This window comes from Falco punctatus, assembly GCF_963210335.1.
Source record: "Falco punctatus genome assembly, chromosome: 7".
In the NCBI taxonomy this organism is placed as follows: Eukaryota; Metazoa; Chordata; class Aves; order Falconiformes; family Falconidae; genus Falco; species Falco punctatus.
Window position 1 is genome coordinate 54,551,945 of NC_137587.1, and position 22,861 is coordinate 54,574,805.

A 22,861-nucleotide genomic window follows, 5' to 3' on the forward strand; every position below is an offset into this window, starting at 1 on the left:
CAAGCCATCAGACAGAAAACTACTAACGGAACTGCTGACCTGTCAGGTCCAACTCTAAAAACCACAAAAAGCTTGTGCATCTTTTCTACCCTTAGTTACTCATATAGTCCCCTCAAGTAATTAAGTACAGCAGCATTTAGGTCTTTCTTCTTTCAGTGTTATTTTCCAAATACTTAACATAAATTTTTAGGCTGCTAAATCCTCTAAAGCACATTATCACCACAGGTGGCAAACTAGATTGCATGTTTTCTCCCTCAAAGCTTACAGCTGTGAACAGAAACGCTTGTTACAGTGCTTTTCTTCTGTGCAGTTTGGGGATCAGGTGCTCCTAACGATGCATAAATCCAGGGACTGCCGCTGCTGCTGCACAGATACCTGCTCACATGCTCTTGGACCTGGCAGCACACCATTTAAGCTCTATCTCTGTGCCATCTTTAGGCCTGCACCATCACCCACCTTTGGTCTTACAAATCTTTTCTGTCCATTTGCATTCCCAAAGGTTTTCTTTCCCTGTATAACAATTGTTTCCTCACTCCATCTCCAGTGTTTTCCTAGTAGAGAACTGAAACAGAAGGTTCCCGTTTTCCCCAAAATTGACTGCAAACATTACATGGTCAAAACAAAACGTTATTCACACGAGGAACTTCAGAAATATATTATCAGTTCTTTATTTTCTACAAGTTTAACAGCCCACTCCAATAAAACGGTCCACTCCCCAAAAAGACAGCAAGCTCCCCAGTTCTCAGTGTATGTTTTGAAATGTTCTGGAACTAGAGAACAGTGAAATACACGACAGCAACACCATATGCTCTCAGAAACTCAACTCAATATGACTAAACCATTCCATGATTCATCCTCTTACTCTAACCTTTTACAGACATCTGGATCGCACATCCTCCTTAACATGGGACACTCTTCACACCCAACTCTTTGCTTTCTTATCACTCACAAAATCTAAATTCCAAGTACGTACCTGTGCTCAGAACCCAGGACCAACAACCCCTCATGAAAGCTTCCAGACTTTGTACCTTATGCTTGGTTTTGTACTCACACAGCACTGTGCTGACCAGCTGCTAACTGTGTAACAATACATAATGCGCTTCACCTGTTCCGACATTGACTTTCCTCACCCACACCCACCCCCCTTTAAGGGTGTGAAGTTTGCCCATTCAGGGGATCTGCTTTAGCAAAGTCCGAACATGCTGAATGCTATCAAAATACAGGTCAAGAAAACTGCCTCAGCTTCACAAACTTTAGAGAGCAAAAGTAAGCCTTAAGAGTGCAAGGGAAGAGCATAACTGTGGTTAGCTTAAGAGAGTGATCAGCAGAAGCTCACATTAAGCTAGATTTCCGTAATCTAGAAAACAAATTCTTACCTGTGTAGTTTTGCATAAATTCCTTCCTTTTCCTTCAGAAAAACCAGCATGGAAAACCCACACGCAGTAACTTAAAAAGGTGCGACAGCACAATCAGTATGGGGACAAGGGTGATGGTAGTAACAAAGGGGAGAGATGCAAACAGGCCTGAAAGGGGTAACTTGTGCTTCATGCAACAGCAAAGGCAAAACCAATGCACTTCTGAGGCTTCTTGTCCTTGAGCAGTACAACAGACGATGGCAAATGGCAATCTGAGTGATGAGCTGCACCCACAGAGGCAGAGCCACATGCTGAAGGAAGGCTCCAAGGGCAGAAATGCATACAGCGGAGGAACAGATGGGCCATCAGCGTGGGTGCTGAGGGATGAATGGGAATCAACCATGTAATCATAGAATGCTTTGGGTTGAAAGGGTTCCTAAAGATCACCTAGTTCCCACCCCACAGGCAGGGACACCTTTCACCAGCCCAGGTTGCTCCAAGCCCCATCCAGCCTGGCCCTAAACACTTCCAGGGATGGGGCACCCACAGCTTCTCTGGGCAGCCTGTTCCATGACTGACAATGAAAATGCGCCAAAAAACAGTGCTGACGAAGACAAGCGATGGTGAGAAGGTGGAAAGGATGAAGCAGGACCACAGAAAATAGAGAAAAGAAGGAAAAAAAAAAAAAAAAGGTGGCAAAAAGGAGGATAATAAGGGCTGGAAGTGGCAAAGACCTGCACAGTCTGCACCAAAATAGGAAATAAGAAAGGAAAGCCTCAGCAGGAGGGCAGCTATGGCAAAAACATAAAGACATTCAGGTTTCTGCAAGCTGCTCAAGTGACCCAGGTGCACAGCTGGTATTTAGATGGAGTTACAGAAGCAAGAGAGCGACAGCAATGGCAGGAGGATGCATGGCATGTGGCACAAGTTAAATGCAGACAGAGGCAGCGTATGTCACGTGAAAGGGTGGTGCAGGGACACAGAATATGGATTTGCTTTATTAAGAGGTGAATAAATCTTATAAGGAAAAGGGAAGAGCAGAGAGCTGATGAAAAGCCAATGAACAAAGAGAACCAGAAACCTGTGAAAAGGTACAGGAAAGAGGGATCACAGGTGAGCAACAGATGACCTAGTCAAAAAATACAACATACTAGCTTCATAGCAGTTCCACCTGTCAAACTGCATTGCTGGGGTATGAACTGTGCCACAGGAAGTGCCTGGGAGAGCTTGTGGAGCATCTGGGAGAGCTACTGCCTGCTAGCGAGGTGCTGTATGCACTCAAGAAGTGGCAGAGACTTTCACCCCCCATTTCTAGATGATATCATGCAGCTTTTTGAATGATCCACATCTGGAGACACCATTCCTGCAGGAATATGTACACATCCAGGGAGAGCCCTGCACACACAGCTGGCCTGCACACACTGCTGCTGCAGCATCTCAGAAAACAGGTGCTGCCAGGCTACACAAGGAATCTCTGAGGTTAGTTTTTTAGAACAGAACTCACACTAGGCTTGGAAAATCCTAGTCAGCAGTGGAGTATCAATTGTGAAATACTTTTCAGCTATATTTTTTATCTTTCAAAATTCATATTAAGAGGCAGAAAATGTTACTGTAAGGGAGATTTTTTTTTATCTTCAAAGAACAGCTAAAACTTCAAAATACACAGACCATTTTCTCCAAGAAAACCAGAGGGCGGATCTCTTTAATTTACAGTATCGGACTATGAAAAAATAGTATTCCAAAGTATGAAAGCAGTGTACAAAAATATGGAAAAACACCAAGACCTTTAATAAAAATATTAAAGTCTTCAGATCAGCTTGATCTCTTGATGTGCTTTGCAGTAATAACAAAAAATTAAACAGCAGAGTTCCTTAAGCCCAAACAAAATCTGAGTTACAAAATAATTTGAAATCCTTACCTATTTACAACATAAGGGCAGAAAGTGTTAATTTAAGGTGCGGGCACAGAAACAAGTTCTGATGCGTTAAGAAGCCAACTTACAGCCTAACTGCCACATTATTTATTGTAGCTGTGCCGGCATGTATTTTCACCACATGGTAGAAGCAGGATAATTTTAAACAGATAAAAGTATCTCACATTTATACAAGATGACCTTTCACATATGCAAGCAGTTCACAGGCACCTTAGCTTACTTTATGGACACCTGTGCTGATGCCCTTTGCAATCACATTTCTGAGCAGAAGAAACCTTCCCTTGTAGATGACTCATCACAGCCTGCAAAAGTGTATTCAAGAGCTCACTTTGCCATAGCTGAAAACTATGAGGCACTCCGTAAGGGTTAACTGCCCCAAGTTCTCAAAACCCAGCCCCTAAATAACACTGGGGTTACCATTTAATAACACTTACCTCGAACCCTTCCTATAATTGTAATGTTAAAATTTTAAAAGAAAAAAATGACTGGATCAAGCTTTTTCAGTATGTAGGTTTGGGTTTTAGGAAGTACTGCATAAATATCAGTTACATGGCTCATCTCAGACATCCCTTCTTGAATTCAGTCCTCTGCTGAAAAATAATCTTCATCTCTTACTTCTCTGTATTGCATTGAGGCCTCCCCCTCTGGTTCAAACCTGAGCATTTTTATATTCAATCTCTCCGCAAGCTTCTGTGCCGCAAGCTTGGCCTGCATTTCCTACACGAGAGAAAGAAAAGAAAAAAAAAAAAAAGAACATAACTTAGAAAAAGTGTTTGTTTGTAACTTTTGTCGTGGTGGTCATGAAAAAACTAATACACTGAAGCATAAACTTGACATAATAGTATTAGTAATTTCAGTGGTCGTAATTACAAGTTTTACTAACTAACAAATTTCAGGTTTCTTTTCACACTTACGCATAACTGTGCTATTGACATTTGAAGACCTTTTTATAAGAGTTTAAATGCTCCACGTGGCAGTCCTCACACGCGATACACTAACCATCAGCTCTAACAGAACAAAAATCAGTCCACATAAGGGAGCAGCTGTGCACCATAACCACACAGCAATGGCAATGCTTGTCATTCAGCTACCTCCACAAAAAAATCTGCCTCCATTTTCAAAATAAATTACCTCCCTTCAAGTGTCAAGATGACTAAATTAGCAAGTGCTTTTAAAACAACAAGCAGCAAACACTTTTACAATAGCGTCTGATTTAAACATTAGCTTGGCACTCCCTGGAAAGTCAGAATCAAAATCCATTACAACAGAATGTGAAGAAGCTCAGAACTCTGATTCTTCAGGTGCAGCATAAATAAAGGCAAACGCAGACACCTGCTTGTTTTAAGAACAACAAATACTGCCAGGCCTTCATCTATGCAAGGGCCAAAAACTCGTTAAAGACTAACAGACAAGGTAGACATTTAAATTTCTAGTCAGAGGCGAAGTGAATGCAATGAAGTTAGCATATCAACACATGAAGAATAACAAGAGATTTTAATGCAGAAATTACAGTTTCAGAAAAGCTTACTACATTACTTAATTATATTGTTAAAAGAATCAAACACAAAAAAGTGCCTTTCTCCGAAGTCTGCCCATTTCAATTTCACCATCAAATTAATCAGTATGAAAAGAACCCTTTATGCTTTCTTATTTAAGAGTTATCCCAATTATATGATTACTTTTCAAACCAAATCAGAGATTCGTACCTCATACGCTTCTTTTTGCTGTATCTGAATCGCTATAGATTCCTCTACGGATAGCAGCTTCGCAGGGGAATGGTGAAGTGGTGGCAGCCGAGCTGCTGTGATGTCATTCAAATGTTTCTTATCTCTAAGTCGTCTTTCTTCACTAGTAATTGAAAAGCCAGATCCCCCAGGTGACTGACTGGAGGAGGAACCCTGCGATGATCCACTTTGCTCTCCTGACAATCTGGAAGAGATAAAACATAAAAGTTGTGACCCAAATTTGCAGTACAAGGTTGAACAACTTCCGTTCCAAAACTCGTTACTTTCAACATGTAAGAGCTGAAAAGAAATCTGGAGTGTTATGACAACAAATAAAAAATCAGCAGCACTCAGAAAAACTAAAAAGATTTCTCCTCAGACATGCTACTCCTGATAGCGAACAAAAAACTTACGCCAATTAATTAGCAAGCATGAAATAGCAATGCTCTGGAAGTCACACAGAGTATAAATTCCTGCTGCTACCAGTGCAGACAATGTGAATTGTAGTTTCTCAGGAGGTGCAGGAAAAGCAAAAGGGTACCTGCTGCTAAAGCTCTACGAGTTCTAGAATCGATCCACAAGGAAGTTTTGCCAATTGTTTAACAGTTTTGTAGCTTAAGCTATGAAACTCTATGGAGATTCATAACAGTCGTTTCAAATGGGCAGAACAAGACCACTGCTTAATATTGAGATTCTGTGGAACTTAATGGTAAAGATCACACAGATTAATTAACCTTGCATGTCAAATGACTTTAAATCTCTTCAATCATCACAAGAAAATACACCCACCATGCCTGTTCTATACCATTTCCAATTTTTACAAGTCAATTATTTCACAAAAAGTTTTCCTAGTCCATAATACTTACACATGTGTTTTAAATTTGCTTTTTTTTATGACTGGGTTCTTGGCTCTAGCCTCTAGAACTTCAATAAAATGTGGTGTCTTGGGGTGCACGTTTCCAAAGATATTGCCCTTATGTTTAGCCACGTTCTGCTCCTCTTCCAACACTTTTTCACTATTATCCCCATCTACAATTGTAATGTTTCGAAAGGCATCAACCAAAGTGTCTTTACTGTTGTCCAGAGCACCCGTAGTTTCTCTGCCATCCTCAGTACTGCTCTTAGATACCTGCTGTTCGTTTTTCAGATGACTGCTCGTGGCTGACTTGGGGACAACGTCACAGAAAAGACTCTGATCTTTCATAACAGTCTTGTCTTTACCATTTTTCCTCTTAGTTCTTTGATTTTCCAGAGTTGTATTTGTGGCATCTGGCTCAATACATTCTGCCTCCTGCCTTTGGGAAGAAGTCTCAGAAACTTCTTCAATATTACAGTTTTCATGAAAGACTGAGGAATTGTCACAGTTTGGTGTGTCCTTATTTAGTATAACTTGCTGTTTGCTTGTATCAATCTCCTCTTGCTTCACCTGAAACTCCAATCTGACAGCAGATAACAGCTCAGCCGTCCTCGCTAATTCTTCCTCTTGGAAAATGGCAAGCTTCAGCTTCTCAGCAAAATCAGAGATCTTCTTACCCTTGTCTGGGAGCCTAGCAATGAATTTCCTACGGCCAGAAACAAACCAAAATTATTCAACAGGGTAAACAATCCTGTTTCAACCTCAGATAAGAGAACTGTTTTGTAAGAACAGTTAATGTGGCAGGTTTCTCAATCTAACATTAAGTTTCTGACTTACATATTAGGTTTCTGAAAAGCGGTGAGATGCTGAGCACTCGCGGCCTCAGGGGTCCGCTGTGACAAAGTCACCAACACATTTTTCTCCTGCTGAAAGGCACAGCCGCTGCCCTGAGCGCTGCCGGCTTCTGCTCTCAGGGAAGAGCACACGTTTTCCTGCCCGTAGCCCCTGAGCACAGGCCCCGCACAGGCGCTGTGACCCCCCCCAACCCCCGCACAGGGCGCTGTGACCCCCCACCCACGCACAGGGCGCCGCGAGCGCCCCCGGCTGCCCGCCCACCCGGGTATAACGGGAAGGACCCCCCGCCGTGCCCCCGCAGCCTGACGCCGCCAGCGGGAAGCGCAGCGGGGCCGGGCCAAGCGGCGGGAGCCCCCGGGTGGTGCGCGGCCTCCGGCAGCCCCAGCGGGGGCGGACAGGCACAGGCGCGTCCCCCGCCGCCTCCGCGGGCCGGGCGAGGCCGGCGGCAGGCCCGACCCGCTGCTCGGCCGCGCCTCCTCTCACCGGTCCGCCAGCAGCCGCTCCTGCCGCCGCAGCATCTCCCGCAGCTCTGGGAGGCTCCGGCCCCGCAGGTCAGCGCCGCCGCCCGCCGCTGCCATGCCGCCCGCCCGCCGCCTGTCACCGGGGCGGCCGCCCGCGCCCGCCGCCGCTTCCGCAGCTCCCTGCGGGCCGCCATCTTACCGGAAGCGACGGCAGAGCGGCAGGGCCCGCCCAGGCGGAACGCGAAGGCCCGCACGGCCCCGCCGCGGGGGCCCGCGAGCGCGGAGACAGCCGCGCCCAGGCAGGCGGGGGAAGGGCGGGCGGGGCTCCTTCCGGGGCGTCACGCAGGCCTGAGGCGGCGCCCGACGGCGGCCGCGCTGCCGGTGTCCCCAGCCGCGGGGCGGGGCGGGGCAGTGCCGGGTTGCAGCGCCGGGCTCGGCACCCTTAGGACCCTTCGGTGCCTCCCGCAGTACTTCGCGTTGTCATTTCGACAGCCGCGCCCCCCCCCGTGTGCTTGGCAGCCCCCGGCGGAGGGCCAGTTCCTGCCGAGGGCGCGAGCTGCACTTTCAGAGGCTTGTTAACGTTTTCTGTACGTGGCACTGACTTGTGCCATCATAGACCCCACGGTCTGGCACGATGCAGACGGAACCCAGGAGCTCCGACTGCCGCATGGCGCCGGGCTGCCCGCTTGGAACCTTCCTCACCGATGCCAGTGCCACAAGCCTTAGTCAGCCCGCTGCGCCCAGTAGCAGTAAGGTTATCAGCCGAGCGGTGGCTCCCAGGTGGCAGAGGTCAGCCTTTTTAAATCAATCCCAGTGAAGGTTTCTCGATCCAGGCACTGGCAGGGGCGTATTTCCCAGCGGCTGTTAACGCGTGGCTGTACGGGCAGGACGCAGGGGACCTGCCGGGCCGCAGCGGGGAGGAAGCCCCGGGACGTGGCTGCCGCCCCGGGGATGCTCAGCTGGACGCGAGAGGAACGGCTGAGGGCCGGGGAAAGGGGATTAATCGAGCGGGCAGGTGCCCGTGGGACACAGGCCAGCGCCAGGGTGAGGGAAGCCAAGTTAAGCCGCTGGAGAGACGGTTTCGCCGTCTGTTGTGCGCAGCCTGGACCACCCTCCCGTGGGGAACCCCTCGGGGAGGTTTCCCTGAGGGCGCAGGGAGAGGAAAAGGCCACCAGCTTCTCCCGCCAGGTGACCCACTGCTGAGGGACACAAGTGCTCCGAACTGCTGCCTCTGCAATGCGGCCTCAGCCTGCGCCACCTGGGTAACGCTTACGCATCTTTTTTTATGCAACAAGGAGCACTTACATCTTGCTTTTTAGCCTTTTTCTCCAGTACAAATCAGAGACAGCGGGAAGGCTGGGCATGGAAACCGCACTGCTCCTGCCTGCGTGGCAGTGAGTCCAGAGGGACTGACCTCATTAGGGCACTGGTCGGCACCTGCACAATATAATGATGGTTCGTTATCTCAGTTCAGCTTCTTCACTGTGAGGGTGGTGGGACACTGGCCCAGGCTGCCCAGAGCAGCCGTGGGTGCCCCATCCCTGGCAGTGCCCAAGGCCAGGCTGGATGGGGCTGGGGGCAGCCTGGGCTGCTGGGAGGGGTCCCTGCCCATTGCGGGGGGGTGGAATGAGGTGGTCTTGAAGGTCTCTTCCAACCCAAACCGTTCTGTTATTACTGCTGTTATTACATGTACAGAAAAGTAATGACAGTATTTACAGCAGGTTTCAGGTTATGTACTAAACTGCATAAACATGAAAAAGAGCAAAAAATGAAGAGAATAAAGTCCTAATAATGTGACTGCTGGGAATCGCGACCAATCATTCTGTAGCCCCCCCATGTAATACCATTCACCAAGTCAGTATTTGCCCAAGGTCATTGGAAAGGAGTATTTTTCATCTTTACAGTTCGAGAGTGTTACGTTTTGGAATACCATAGTCTGTTTGCAGGTAACACACAGTTCCAGAATGACGAATGAATAGCTGAAATTTGGAAGGTGCCGAAACAAATATGTCCTTGTTTATGGAGAGACAGGCAGCATCTAGTTACAATGCAATCTAGATAGTATCAATTTAGATACAAATGTGAAGAAGGAGAAATAGATTGAAGCTTTCTTAGTCTAGGAGCAGAAGTATGGAGCACTTGTGAGAGAGGAATATCATATACTTGGGTATTGCTTGCTCTGGGGCAAATACAGGTGTGTAGGAAAATCCTCACTAGCCACCCTCTGAACATGAGTTATCACCATCCAGCAATACCTACTACAAGTTTACTCTTCAGGCTTTGCTCTTGCTTCTCTTTGGAGGCTTGACAGTGATTATTTGCAGTGCACAGTCATGTTTTTATAGTTCTCCTCAGAGCATTCTTGATTAGAGGTTTTATTTTTTATCAATTTCTTGAATATTTTGATCAGCATTCATGTGAGCCAAGTCTATAACAAAACTGGTGGGTTTATTATTTGAGTAATGGGCTTTGCTATGTTTCTCACTTAGGACATTATCTCAAGAGCTATTATTAGATACAGTTTTCAGTCAGTCTGTTTTCTGTCACTAGATATCTAGAGTTAAATATAATTTATTCTGCAATAGCATGGCTGGAATTACTATGCAAGTTAGTATTATTTCTACAAGAAAGTGAAATCATTAGAATGGCAATGCAGAAGAAAACCAGGTATACTAACAAAAAAGAATAAACTGCATGAAGAAAGCAACAAAAAGCAAGGTGTGACCCAGGAGTATTCAACTTCATATATAGTATGGTTAAAAAGAAAGGTATTAAAATAACTATCTTATTCTAGCAAGTTTGGTTTTTTTAATAGATTACATCAGTTACAAGAAACACTGCCACACACATTTGTGTCTGAATTTTTAGTATTTCTGTTTTATCAATGCCAGTTAGGACTAGGCTGATGTTTTCTAGTCATATGACGTGTTGCTGGAGGTGGCCCTGAAGTACAACTGGCTGAATTTTTTCAGGTGGAAAATTTCCTGCCAGAGAAATCTGAGTCTGCCTTAAATTGGTATTAAAAGTAAAACTAACACTCGCTTCTTTTCTGTTAAATGAATAATTACCATTGTCCTTTTCTCCTTTCTTCAACTGTATAAATACATAAATGTTACTTCTTTTCACTGGGAAAAGGGGCAAAAGGTACTTTAGAATGTAGGTTTTGAGGGGTAAAAAACTACTTTTACAGTTTCTCTGCTCCTAGGTGGAAATATTGAGGGGCAGGAGGAGAGAAATCAAGCCACACATACAAAATAAACCACCCCCAAATTACAGAAAAAATGATATTAATATTTGGAATTTAAATTAATAATTTTATTTAAAAAAAAAAACTTTTTTAATCAGCGTGATACACCTTCACAATAATTCATTGTATTTTCCTTAATTTAAAGAAAATAACACCTCCCTTAACCTTCTTTCTCTAAAAATGTCCCAAACACTTCAAAAGTGATCCTATATATGCTTATGCCCATCAACATCCAGGTTTTCATATGGGAAGCAACAGATTACTGTACACCTGCACACCACACGCACCTTTACAGAATATTGTAACCTCACAGATGTTCACTTCTATGTATTTTCTCTGTAACCACCAGGTCCCTTTTTCTTTTGAGAATTTTCACATACCTTAGGTTGCAGACGGCTCCTGTCACCTTGTTTTCCTGTGTTTCTTCCATGTTCTAGTGCTTGAGGTAGGGCTGGAAGGGCCTTAACTCATCAGGTCTCTTGAGCACATTTCTTCTACACATGCAAATAGCCTCAAGTGCTGAATGGGAATGAAATAAAATATAAGTGGAGTGTAACTCAGCATGTATGTCTCAGTTCTGTGGAGCAGGCATCTCCTGTACAGAAATACAGACTTCATGCAGGGAGAACTTACTTCTTACCTATTTGCTCATCTTTCCATGTCTAAAAGTCTTCAGAATTTAAAGACTCTCCAAAAAGCTGTAATACCCAGCTCCCAGAATGATATGTTGTAGATTCAGCATTGCTGATCTCAATGAGATTTTATGAGGTCCTTTGGCGATCTGTACTGAATACACACGGGGAAGCATTATTCAAGTCAAAACCTTCACATTCTGCAGCTGAGCACTGCAAACCAGGCACACTGCAATTGTCAGCTTTGCATGACCTCGTCTTACTTAGTTGATAAGTAGATTGTTTCATTGCGACAGTCTTAAAGATAAATCTTTATTTACAGTGAGTGGATATAAACTGTTAAAAAAAAAAAGAGGGGGGGGGGGGGCTACAATCATCCCAATCTCATTATGCTGCAGCCTGGAGAGCATCATCCCAGATGTGTTCAAATGTTATCTGTGGGATCTGAAGTTGTTCGGGTTTTTTTGCAAGAGCTGCGCTGCCCAGTTCTTGTTTATCCTGTGCAATTCAATAGTTCTTTATTTCATCTACTTTTGTTACTTGGCTTCGAGAAGAGTCTTTAGCAAGGGAGTGTCTTCCTGTTCTCAAGAGCCCATCTGCCAAAGGAAACACGGACAAGAACATCAAGCCTCCAGAGAAACCGCTTTTGCATTCATACATGTTTTGAACAAACAAGATTGTGTAGAGTAAGCGTTCGCAAGGTTCTAAGTTAAGTTTAGTTCTAAATGAATGTTGACACAACAGAATAGAAAGTTTAAATACAATTATTTATTGCAATTTATCTTTTCCATGTCCTACATACAGGATGTATTAAAAGCATACAACATAACTGCATTATTTATACAGTGTATATGAAAACTGTATCCCAAAATACTTTCCAGAGTATCTGGAATAAATCACAAAAGAATACTTGTAATCATGATACAAATGCAGTCATACAATTGACTTGTATCCAGTGCACTTTCTGGGACCTACCTACATGGCTTTTATTGTTGTTTACAGAAATTTTACTAGTTTCTAATGTTATGGTGCTAATTAACCCAATCTCAAATTGACAAAATTTACACTGAAGTGTTACAGTCTTTTCATTCAATTTGTTATTATCTATGCTAATTTACATTGCTGCTGCCTTGACTGGAAAGCTCTACATTTTCATGTAACACAATTATATAAATACTGTTCCTCTCCTGTTCTTCAGTTACCAAATTTAGAGCAGTCGTCCAATCAAATTATGGTCATCCAGCTCACTGCACATCAAAATACTCTTAGAATATTGCATAGACTTCAATCCCTATTTGGTTTAGGGAAAAATGGCCTATTTCATCAAATAGTCAAGACAGAATTCACACAGAAAACTTTTACAGGAAAAACTTAACACCTTGGTAAACACCTACAGCCTTGGTAAAGTCTTGAGCCGATAAGTATAATTTTGCGAGTCTCAGAGCTAAAATAGCTTGCAGTATTTTCAGAGGAGATCCTCAGGAGTGTATTAAAAGTAGAATGAACTTCCCTTTGAAGTCTGTGTCAAACCAGCATTTTTTCTTACTTCATCCTGCCCTCTCCCACCATTCACTGAGCACCTCCCAGTCACAAGGTGGTTTTCTGAATTCTGGCCAAAAACAGAGGGATAAAGTATTTTTACTTATTTAAACTTGTCAGCTGGTGTCTTTTACAACATCTATCCTTTTACTTAAAAATATCACCTTCATCCCTTCATCTTAACTTTGAAGGTAACTTTCACAAACCACGGTTCGGAATTAAATTCCTGAAATACCAAGGGACTACGGGCACACAAAGTGCTACACGGCATTGTGTCATGAGCTGCAGCTGCATCCCATCCCTAACGGACATTAATATGGCCAGCTGGGATTCATTTTTAGGGTCTTTCTGTTGAAAAACAGACACTGTCCAACTATTTGCTGTTATCAGCCACGAGAGGGAGGTGTGATCACGCAAGTACAAAGCTTATCCGTGAAATTTCGAGTTGGGTCATTACCCACCATCTTCTGAGTCCATCAACATACACCTCCCATTTAAATGTGTTCTCTCTTATTCATTCATGATCTTAGTTGATCAATCGCTAAATTAATTATGTTTATATGAACACATTAACCGCTACGTGGGGAACTTTGTTCAGCAAACTCAGTCTCCCAAATTGGCTCAGGTGTCAAAACTTCAACCACAAGTCCCCAAGTACCCCACACGCTGTTACGATTACAGCTTCTCCATGTGCCAGCTCTTTCCACGTCTCTGGTACTCGGGTGCAAGACAATTCTTCTACTTCGCATAACGACAGGGTACTTTGTTTGGGGGCTATTTTTACAGGGAGCAGGCTTTACTCCTGGGGACCTTCTCTTCAAGCCCTTTCCCACTCTGCAAGGGTTTTGCACCTCTTCTGTGGGAGAAGCTATTTAAGTAAATGCATGGTATGTATGACACCTGTCTACTAACGTGACAGCTGGAGGGTTTTCTTCGCCTTTTTGATATCTATGAGATCTTCTGCACTCCCTCATCACATGTAAACTGAGTTTCCTTCTAGAGCTATTAAAACTAATGATGTAGGTTTTATTTATTCTTTTTAAAAGAAATATTGAGCAGCTGTTAATGCTTGCGACTTCTATACCAGCGAAGATTATTACAGGCTTCCTTCACACAGTAGATAATTACCTTTTTGTGAATGGCTTTGATTGCAATTATTTCTTGAATTCTGTGCATAACACAATCCATAATACTGTGTTTGACTTTTTAAGAAGAATGACAATTTTAAGTTCTCAGGAGCTGAACATGACACAAGTAAAAAAAATAGCTTCTGTGCAAAGGATGATCTGAGCACAAAAGCTGCAGAAATTTGAGCTTCCCATTTTATTCTGTATACGCTTTGGTTATATCAAGCAATTCACATTCCTGCAAGGTACCTGTACCACATGAAAACATCCTTCAGTCATTCCTCCAGTACAGGCTTCTTTATTCCGTAGCTGTGCTGTTTCACTACTAAATAAACAAACTTCTCTAACAAATTCAGAAACCCATGAAATAATACAGGAATAAGATTTGGATTATGAGGTCAATATTGCTATTTTAAATACAACTCTACTGAGTATACTTTATTTGAACAGACAGTACTGAATTTAAGAACTGGCATTAGACTGGAGATAAAAGCAATCACTTTGTGAAGCCCTGTGGCAAGGTGAGTACCTCCTGGGATTGACATTCAATGCAAGAACAATATTAATCATACAAAATGTAAGTTGTTTGTTTTCCATAGCAGTTACTATAATAAAAAAAAATGCCCTTCAGTCATGTTAATAGAACTACAAGAAAATATTCATAATTCATTTTAGTTCAGTAAGACTGGGAGATCAAAACAAGACGTAAAAAAATACCCTATATATATATTTAAATAAGTTCAGTAGTAGATACAGCCATTCCTGCTGGTACTTTGAAGTCAAGGATAAGATTTTAAGTGCTTTGGGAAAAAAATTTTTAAAAAAATACTCAAAAATCAAAATCCTGATTCAGGATTGATATTGCTGTAGGAATTGCAGGGACTGCTGCAGGTTGCTGTAGGCAAAAATCTGTTTAATGAAAACTCCTTCCTCTAATGGAAAAGTACAGGGATTTTCCTACACAGTTACTATTGAATTCATCACCAATAGTCACTCTGTCCTATGACTGAGAAAGTGCAAACCAGTGCCTCAGTCCAGCAAAGCAAAATCCATTAGCATCTGCTGTATCGCTTACTGTTTTGAGCAACAAACACGATATTCATGTGCATGGTGTTGAGGGAGTTGTTTGAAGCAGTCCAGTTGCATCTCTCCCTCCCATCAAAAGTGTGCTAGTTATGAGTGAACTTCTTCCAGGTGAAGAGAGCTCCCAACTACACCAGGTCTGTCCGACAGGCTTGAACAGCCCTCCCAGTTTATACGCGGATGAAGGGGGAGCTTTCAGACCAATGCCTTCTGCCAGCACAGTTTCAGATACTGCTTTGAGTAGTATTGAAAATAAAATACATTAAGCTTCATTACACAAACAGGATTACAACACAAATGAAGAAAAAAACCTACGTACAGCTGTACAAGTCCTTCCTTACAGGCATTTGAAATGACACATTGCACTAGACAGCTTCTGAAGAAGCAGTAACAACTGCTGTTTCACTCATCCCGCTTCTTCCGTATCCCACTCACAGTTAATGTCAGTGGTAACTTCAGATATGAAGTTACTAAAAAGCTGCTTTCAGGATAAATTTAGCAAGACTCCATGCTGCTGTTCTTCTCTATGACTTGATAAAAATTTATCTAATCAAGCTGCAAAGGCGCAAGATATTTGCTCGTATTTATAAAGCAGGCTGACTTGAATGCTCAAGATGTACTGTTCTTTGTGCTAAATTCCAACACCCGCTTGAACGGGGTGTATGTCCTCACTGGCCTTGCACTTTCAGGAGATCTTCTGTTCTCAGTACTTGTACTGTTAAGGAGACAAGAAAAAGCTTACAGAGTTAATGTCAGAGTATCAGACTGCTGGGCTGGAAATGCCACTGCAATTAACTTATGCTTTGTTATTGATATTGACAGGCTAAAATTAAACTGTTCAGTGTATTTGATACGTTCCATATTTCTTTTCTATAATGCCACAGAGTATTTGATGAAAACCGTGGCAGATACTGACAAGTTTACATGCAGGCATCTGCTGGTGCTCATGTTGGAACGTCCAGCAACACAGTTACTAGGACTAAGGATCCTGCAACAATAAAGACAGCAACATTACATTTAAGAACCCCATTGTGAAGAGTAATTTCATAAAATCTAAGCTGCATAGAGATAAACTTCTGCATAGAGATAAATCTCAAAAATAGAAAAACTATCAGATAGGTAGGGGCTGTGGTTACATGCAGAGGGCCCCCAGAGAAGACAACAAAGATCACTTTCTGTTGGCACCCTGACTGAAAAACACCGGTTTTGAGGTTTCAAAACTGATGCCATTAAAATATGCTCTAGGCTGAACACTGAAATTAGTGTCTTTTTAAACTGGGAAAGAAATTTTAGTTTGTATTGCAGCTTGCTGATTTCATATGCTAATTTACATTCCTCAACCTAAATGATTTAATTTGCAGGGCCATTAAGACAAACAGGTTTACTTGTTGGTAGTAGTATGTTGTGTATGGTCCTTATTTTGGTCCTTACCATGTGCATGGTCCTTATTTTGGTCTCTGGTTTGCCTCCCCTGTGGTGACATGGGGGGAAGGCTCAAGGGCCAGTCTGTAGCCTTACTGCCAGGGCTGGGCGCAGCCCTGCTGCAGGGTTCGGGGCTGAGAAGGGGGAGCAGAAGGGGAGGCACGACACCCCGAGCTGTACAACGTCAGGCTGCCATGGATCAGAGACAACCGCTCCAGCGCAGAAGTGGCAGTGGTACTGTGCTGTTTACTTGGCAATCTCCCATCTAGGGCTGGGCTATCTCCAGAAGCTGCTGGAGCCCTAAACTCTTAGTGTTGGTGTTGCCTGCCCTTTAAAACGGTCCTGGATGCATTTCCCAGAACACAAGAAATAAAATGTGTATGAAGCCAGCATTAACCAGCCTCAGGGTAGAGCTGCCCATTGTCTCCTGCGCTGGCAGCAGAGACATTTCATCAATATTTCCCATATTTCACAAAGTCAGATCTCTTGACTTCCAGCTTTACTCCCTGCTTGAATCACTGTACTGTAAACAAGTACTCCCCAAGGGTTTGCGATATGTTTGCATCTATAAAAGAAAAACAACCAACCTACTCCGTAAGTCGCTGAAGTACACTACACATAGCAGATGTGCTCTTTTAAACTTAGGAAAATTTTGCAGAACTCCACAACCCACTCTAACAGTTCATTAGCACAACGGTTTACTAACACAGCACTGATAAGGGATGTTATGAAGAAGCTTTCTACAAACAAGCAGAAAAAGTAAATACCTGCATGGAAGATCACATCCTACACCAGTATCTCTGGTTTCTATATTGGTCTTTGGTTGGTTTTCCATTAAGTAGTCCAATTTATCTTGTAATTCTTTATTCTGGAATACAGTAATTTTCATCACAAGTTTATTTTAGTTAAATTATGTTAATTAAACAAGGAAATAAAATTGCACATTGGCTTATCCCCACAAGAAATAATGTAAGAGCATTTATTGAGAAAATAAAGGAATCCTTACTTCTGGGGGAAAAAAACCCACCCTGAATTAAGCTGACATTTTTATTCAGAAGCTTCTGTTTTAAGTAATTATAATACTGTTACAAAATTGTATGTTGAGAAACTTAGCATGAATATTGAGACTTTGTATTACATACATTCCTCATGTGACTGGTGTTGTAAGTTTGATTTCCATACTGAAAAATAGCAAATACTTCTAGATAACATCAGGTGACATCGGTTCAAATTTTATTTGGTTTCCTAACATAATCACAATAATATAAATTCAAAAGGCAATGCCTTACCTCACATTCTAAGAAAGAGATTTTTTCTAAAAGTTGAATTATAAATAATTCCTTTTCTTTTACTTTCTTCCTTAGCATTTCAATCTATGAAGAAAAATAAAGGCATTTAGTCTAATGGGACTGGGAAGAGGAGGAAAAAGACCTAGATACCACAGGAAGAAAACATGTTTAATTTCGATGTACAATACCTATACATATTCACAACCTGCTTTAATCCACGGATTAGCTATCATCCTACAGAATTAGGATCGTGTATATAAAGATGATACACGTATACTAACATGGTTTTTAAGAGTTCGTATTTTTCTGGAAAGAGAACGGAAACTCAAACATTGTCATGTAGCAAAGCGAACCAGGGAAGACTCTATCTTTGATTCAAGGGCTTTGCTCTAGTCAATTTTAATTACACCCAAAAATATGTTGCACATTTGCTAGTTTCTTGAAGGTCTTATTTGTTCAGTTATTTCCTGGCATACCAGACTCCTTGAAAAAAAAGTGCATTTTCATTTTATACCTAGGGAATGGGAAGAAGTTCTTTACAGATGTTCATGAAAATGAAAAGAAAGTCAGCTGCACCAGAAGCACTGCATCTTAATCCTGTTCTGTATGGAACAGAAGACAGACAATCTTCCCTGGTACGAGCAGAGGAACAGGGTATGGCCCAGATTTCATGCCAGTCCCTCGCTGCTGGCCCAAAGCTGTTCTGATTGCATGGAAACGACTTTCTAAAGCTCCTAAAGCCACAGTTTTCCATTCTTCTGAACCCTTTGCTTAAAGCAAGGTTTGCTGTGTGAGGTTCAGCACAGAGACCTGTTGACGAGCACAGAGGTCAGTTCCTTTCAGCTGATCGCGTTTGGGAGACAATAGCATCTTGTGCAAACAAACTGAATTTTCTCCTCGGACCAAAGGAAAAGTCACTTGTTATTCTTTCTTAGCCCTTGCTGACTACACATACTAAAATAGCAGCTAATAAAAAGAGCAAAACAAAACAATAGCTAAATAACAACTTCAATTGTTACTGCTTCCCCAGGAGGCAGCCCAGGTTATTACTCATTGACAGCTGTAGACACACACCACTCTACAAGCACAGAAGACAAGGTGCTTCCTATAGCTGCAGTTAAGAGTCTACTTGCAGAAAGCAGTGTCAAAAATGTTCCTGAGGAGAATCATCAGAAGTGCGCTGAAAGGTCAGTTTGAGGGAGAAATGGGATTCTGTGTCACGTTTGCGTGCAGGTAGGAACAGGAAGAAGCCTGGTTTCCCGCGGTGTTCTGTGCTTGTGCAAGCCTTGTTCTCCAGCAGCAGCAATGAAAGCCAACAGCAGTGGATACTCCTTTTGCTCTCAGTGTTAAATGGTGGCACATCGATAATTTTTCCAATTAAATTCCTATCCACCTTTCTTAATGAGCCATTTCAGGTCAGATGACATTAAATTCAAAACCCCCTGCTTTCCCCCCATGAAGTCCATGGGAACGTGTCTGTCAGCTGAGGTGCTGCAAAATCATGAGCTAAACCCCTCACCCGGCTCCACACCAGCTCTCTCACCAGGCAGAGCCCAACCAACAACAAACTGCGTTATCTAAGGCAACTGTCTCCACGATTCATTGAAGTAAATTAAAAATCTGAAATATTTCTGGTCTTAAGCCTGGAAGCAGAACGAGAAGCAAACCAAGCTAGTTCGGAGATGGTCCCCATCCCAAACGGAATGCCACGCACTGCTTTCAGTGAAGCCTCTATTAGTGTACATATCAGAAAGTGCACCCCTTAAAGCGATGTTAGAGGAGGAAAGATAGATGCTCAAACTGCCGTCACAGCATTAGAAAAGTGTGTATTCTGCACATGCCTTCACATTTTTTGGGCAATATGCCAACAGTGGAAAAAGCCAGATCCTATGCCAATAGCTTTTTTATCCCAAGAAAACTATAAAAATACCTATGCATAGTAAGAAATAGGTATTTTGTATGAAATGTCACATTAAGTGAAGTAGCTTTATTTTTGTCAGTTTATTGATTGGCTGAGCGCTTCATTAATAGTTTTAAGTAAAAAAGTATTCATTAGTAAAAAATTTAGTGGAGTTCTACTAAATTAAATTCATTTTGTACAACAGCCAAACTGAAATGAATGAAAACTTCATTTTCCCTGGCAGTCATAATGTTACATTGATATGCAAGAAAACCATTTCTAAGTAACTGGGTGAAATTTTCTGTACACTCTCAGCAATCACTTTTTAACTCTTTATCTTAAAATCATTTTTGTGAAAGAACATTAACAAGTCCCTTCAAAATCACCAGTGTAAGACTTTCAGCATGTCTGGAAACAACAATTAGTAGAAATACATCCTGCTAAAAGAGAATGATTAAATACTCAAAGGTACAATAATGAAAACATCAGTAGTACTATCACCTTGCCAAAAATTTACTGCTAGTTATTATAAAACATTCCAACCAAAACAGACAGAACTACGAAAAAAATGAAGTAAAACAAATGCATAAAATAAACCAAAAAATGAAAAGTTATAAAATCAACTCAACTATAATTTAGCTTCCATTATCCTCAGATATCACATCTCATTGACACAATGATCAGTTATTATTTGGAAAAGCTGTAACGTAAACGCCATACAGTAAGTGTTTTCAGCTGAACAGTTACAGAATATATAAGTGCTATCATCATTCATCTTTTTCAAAGTTAGGTATTTCCTTTTCATTTCTTTTACTTTAAAGTGCATGTAAAAACTACCCACGTCATCTAAAGCTATTACCACTTCAGTTTTCAAATCACAGAAACACAAAGCTTGCAGCATTTTCAGAAAATCTTAGAACATATTCTGATCATCATATTTAATTACAACTTTGTTTAGTATTATGACTAAATCTAAAGTCAGCTATATTTTTCCACTGGTTCAATAGCTTCAGTCCTGCCAATAAATCCCTCTTCAGAAAAGACAAAAAAAGTTCTTTTAGGACTGTCAAGTGGGTCTTCCGTACTAATATTCTGTACTCCTACATGCATGGAAGCAAATAATTTTAACACCAGTAATGAGTACGGCACAAAGACAACTGAAGCCAAGCACAGTTATGTGATCGGGAAGGGCTTTGCCCTGACAGGTATCAATCCATTTGTGTTATTGAGGATAATCAATCAGCTCGTCAGCTGCCTATTCGGGTTTTTACATCAAACACAAAATACTTCTGTTTCCAAATCAGTGACTAAATTACCTGTTATTCAAAAGCAAGATCCAGCTCCTGGGCTTCATAGTCATTTACCTTAAGTTATAGTCACTCTATGAGACTAAGGCTCTAAGATGTGAAATAACCTGTGACCATTATGTTTGCCAGTATTATGTAAAAACAGGTTTAGTGTAAGTTAAAAATTAAACTTGTATTTGTTTATTCTTCACGTTGGCTACAGAGACATAAACTCCCTAGGGACGTTTTTGAGTTATTTTAACTAGAATAGGCTGAAGGCAAAAATGAGCATGGGCACCTTAAAAACTAACAGAGACTACAAAGAGGAAGACTTTGACAAACAGCTTCCTCCCCTTCCCAAACACAAACCCGAACTCCAAAAAGACATTTTGTAATTTGGCAGGAATGACACTGCTTGTGCATTATTTTTTTGTGTGTGTGTGTGTGTGAGAGAGAGAATCCTCTAAGGACTAGCAGACTGAAGCACACACAACAGTACTCCCTGCCTCATTTTAATGTGTTTACATAGCACCAGTCAGAACCCATTTAACTAATATACTTAGCCCCTCTGAAGAATTATGCCAGAATTTTAAAATACACCTTTTCTTCTACAGTACAGAGAAGAGACAATGTGCTACTATATGATCACACGCATGAAGCTTTAGTCTAGCAGTAAAGCAGAATGGAATGATTAGACAATGCAGATTACAGATATGATAAGGCTGTGAACTGGGTAACTTACATCAAACCTCTTGGTGGATCTTTAGAACGTTATGAACTGAAAGACACAGCCACGCAGACCAAATACATTCCAGGAGAAATAAATTCAGCAGTGGCTAAAATAGGAGTCTGTTTCAGCGCCAGGAAAAAAGTCCTGCAGTCCCTGCTCCAGCAGCGCTCCCCTTTGAGGCCACGGAGGAAAGCAAGCGGGGCCAGATATAGCAGGGCACCCCAAAACACACGGCCAACTGGTTGTCTCAGCAGCTACTGCAGTCCAAAGGCTAAAACAACTTCCAAAGTCATGACACACCTTTAAACCTACCCACAGGCCTGACAGAGATAACACATCCCACCAAAGTAGTTTACTACAAAAAAAGTTTATTCACTGAATAAGGACTTGAGTACACATCATCTTATGTCATTAGCACCAGGAGTGAGCAAACCTGATCTGATTAATCCTTTAAAGGGTATACCACAGGAAAACAGGAATAACTTTAGGGGATTACATTACTGTATCTATATATTAAATAAAATGCAACCTTAATTCAATACATTTATATAAGTCACATTGCATAAAGTAAAAGTGATGCTTTCCTTTAAAAGAGGAATGTAACAAGAACACTGGATCACAATGCTGATATTGGGTAAAAGCACTTAAAAAATAAAATTCATGCCTTGCTACATAATGTCATTTTGATTTTTCCATAAAAACTTTAGTTATGGCAAACTAAAATAAGACAATAATACAGCACCATAGACCTGTATTGCACAAACCCAAGTCCCGAGAGTGTCTTTGTTTCAAGGAGTTGCATAAAGCAGGAGAAAAGCTTGCAGGTGACAGAGCAGTAGATTTTGACTTTTGTTTGACTATAAGGTAAGAAGGAGAGGAGAAGCAAGACAGGTCAAACACACCACCGACGTGAGGACCCAAGTGGTGGCCAGAACAGCCTAGGGCCAGAGACAAATCAGTGCAAGCCAAAGATTCTCAACTTTCATGGACTGACTCTTGGATCGGAATCACTTCTGGACTGACTCTAGGACAAAATTTTCACCAAGATGCTCCTACATTTTCTATGCTTAGTGTCCAAGGCCTATAATCCACCTCAACCTCATCCTTGCTGTGTCTGCAGACTAGCATTTCAGCTCTCTGCCAGCTCAGCAGCCTTCTCCCAGATCTGGCTTTTGCACAACTACCCTCTCAGATTTCTCCATCATTTTCTACAAGCACTATTCAAGTACACCCTTCAGCCTCTCCTCTCCCACCCTTCTCTGTAAGTGCCCAGACAGACTTTCCCTAGCACTTACCTCTTGACCTGACTTGCATTGTTAGATGGACTAGCTGTTCTTTTCCCTCCATGTTTCTATCATTATTTCTATGATCTTCACATCCACATTAAACAGTCAAACAAAACTGGCAACCTCCTTAGCAGTA

General features: G+C 42.0%; 1 protein-coding gene across 1 annotated transcript in view; it reads right to left on the minus strand.

Annotated features, from left to right (window-relative positions):
• Positions 1-644: 644 nt before the first annotated feature.
• LOC308067483 (myocardial zonula adherens protein-like) overlaps positions 645-22,861 on the minus strand; it is a 63,135-nt gene continuing 40,918 nt past the window's right edge. The window contains exons 11-18 of the mRNA XM_080396357.1: positions 17,524-17,607; positions 17,002-17,102; positions 15,433-15,527; positions 8,599-8,621; positions 7,384-7,625; positions 5,879-6,574; positions 4,995-5,217; positions 645-4,005 (exon numbers count right to left, since the gene is read on the minus strand). Of these exons, the coding sequence (XP_080252483.1) occupies positions 3,868-4,005; positions 4,995-5,217; positions 5,879-6,574; positions 7,384-7,625; positions 8,599-8,621; positions 15,433-15,527; positions 17,002-17,102; positions 17,524-17,607 (1,602 nt within the window). The 3' untranslated portion in view covers positions 645-3,867. The remainder of the gene's footprint in view (positions 4,006-4,994; positions 5,218-5,878; positions 6,575-7,383; positions 7,626-8,598; positions 8,622-15,432; positions 15,528-17,001; positions 17,103-17,523; positions 17,608-22,861) is intronic.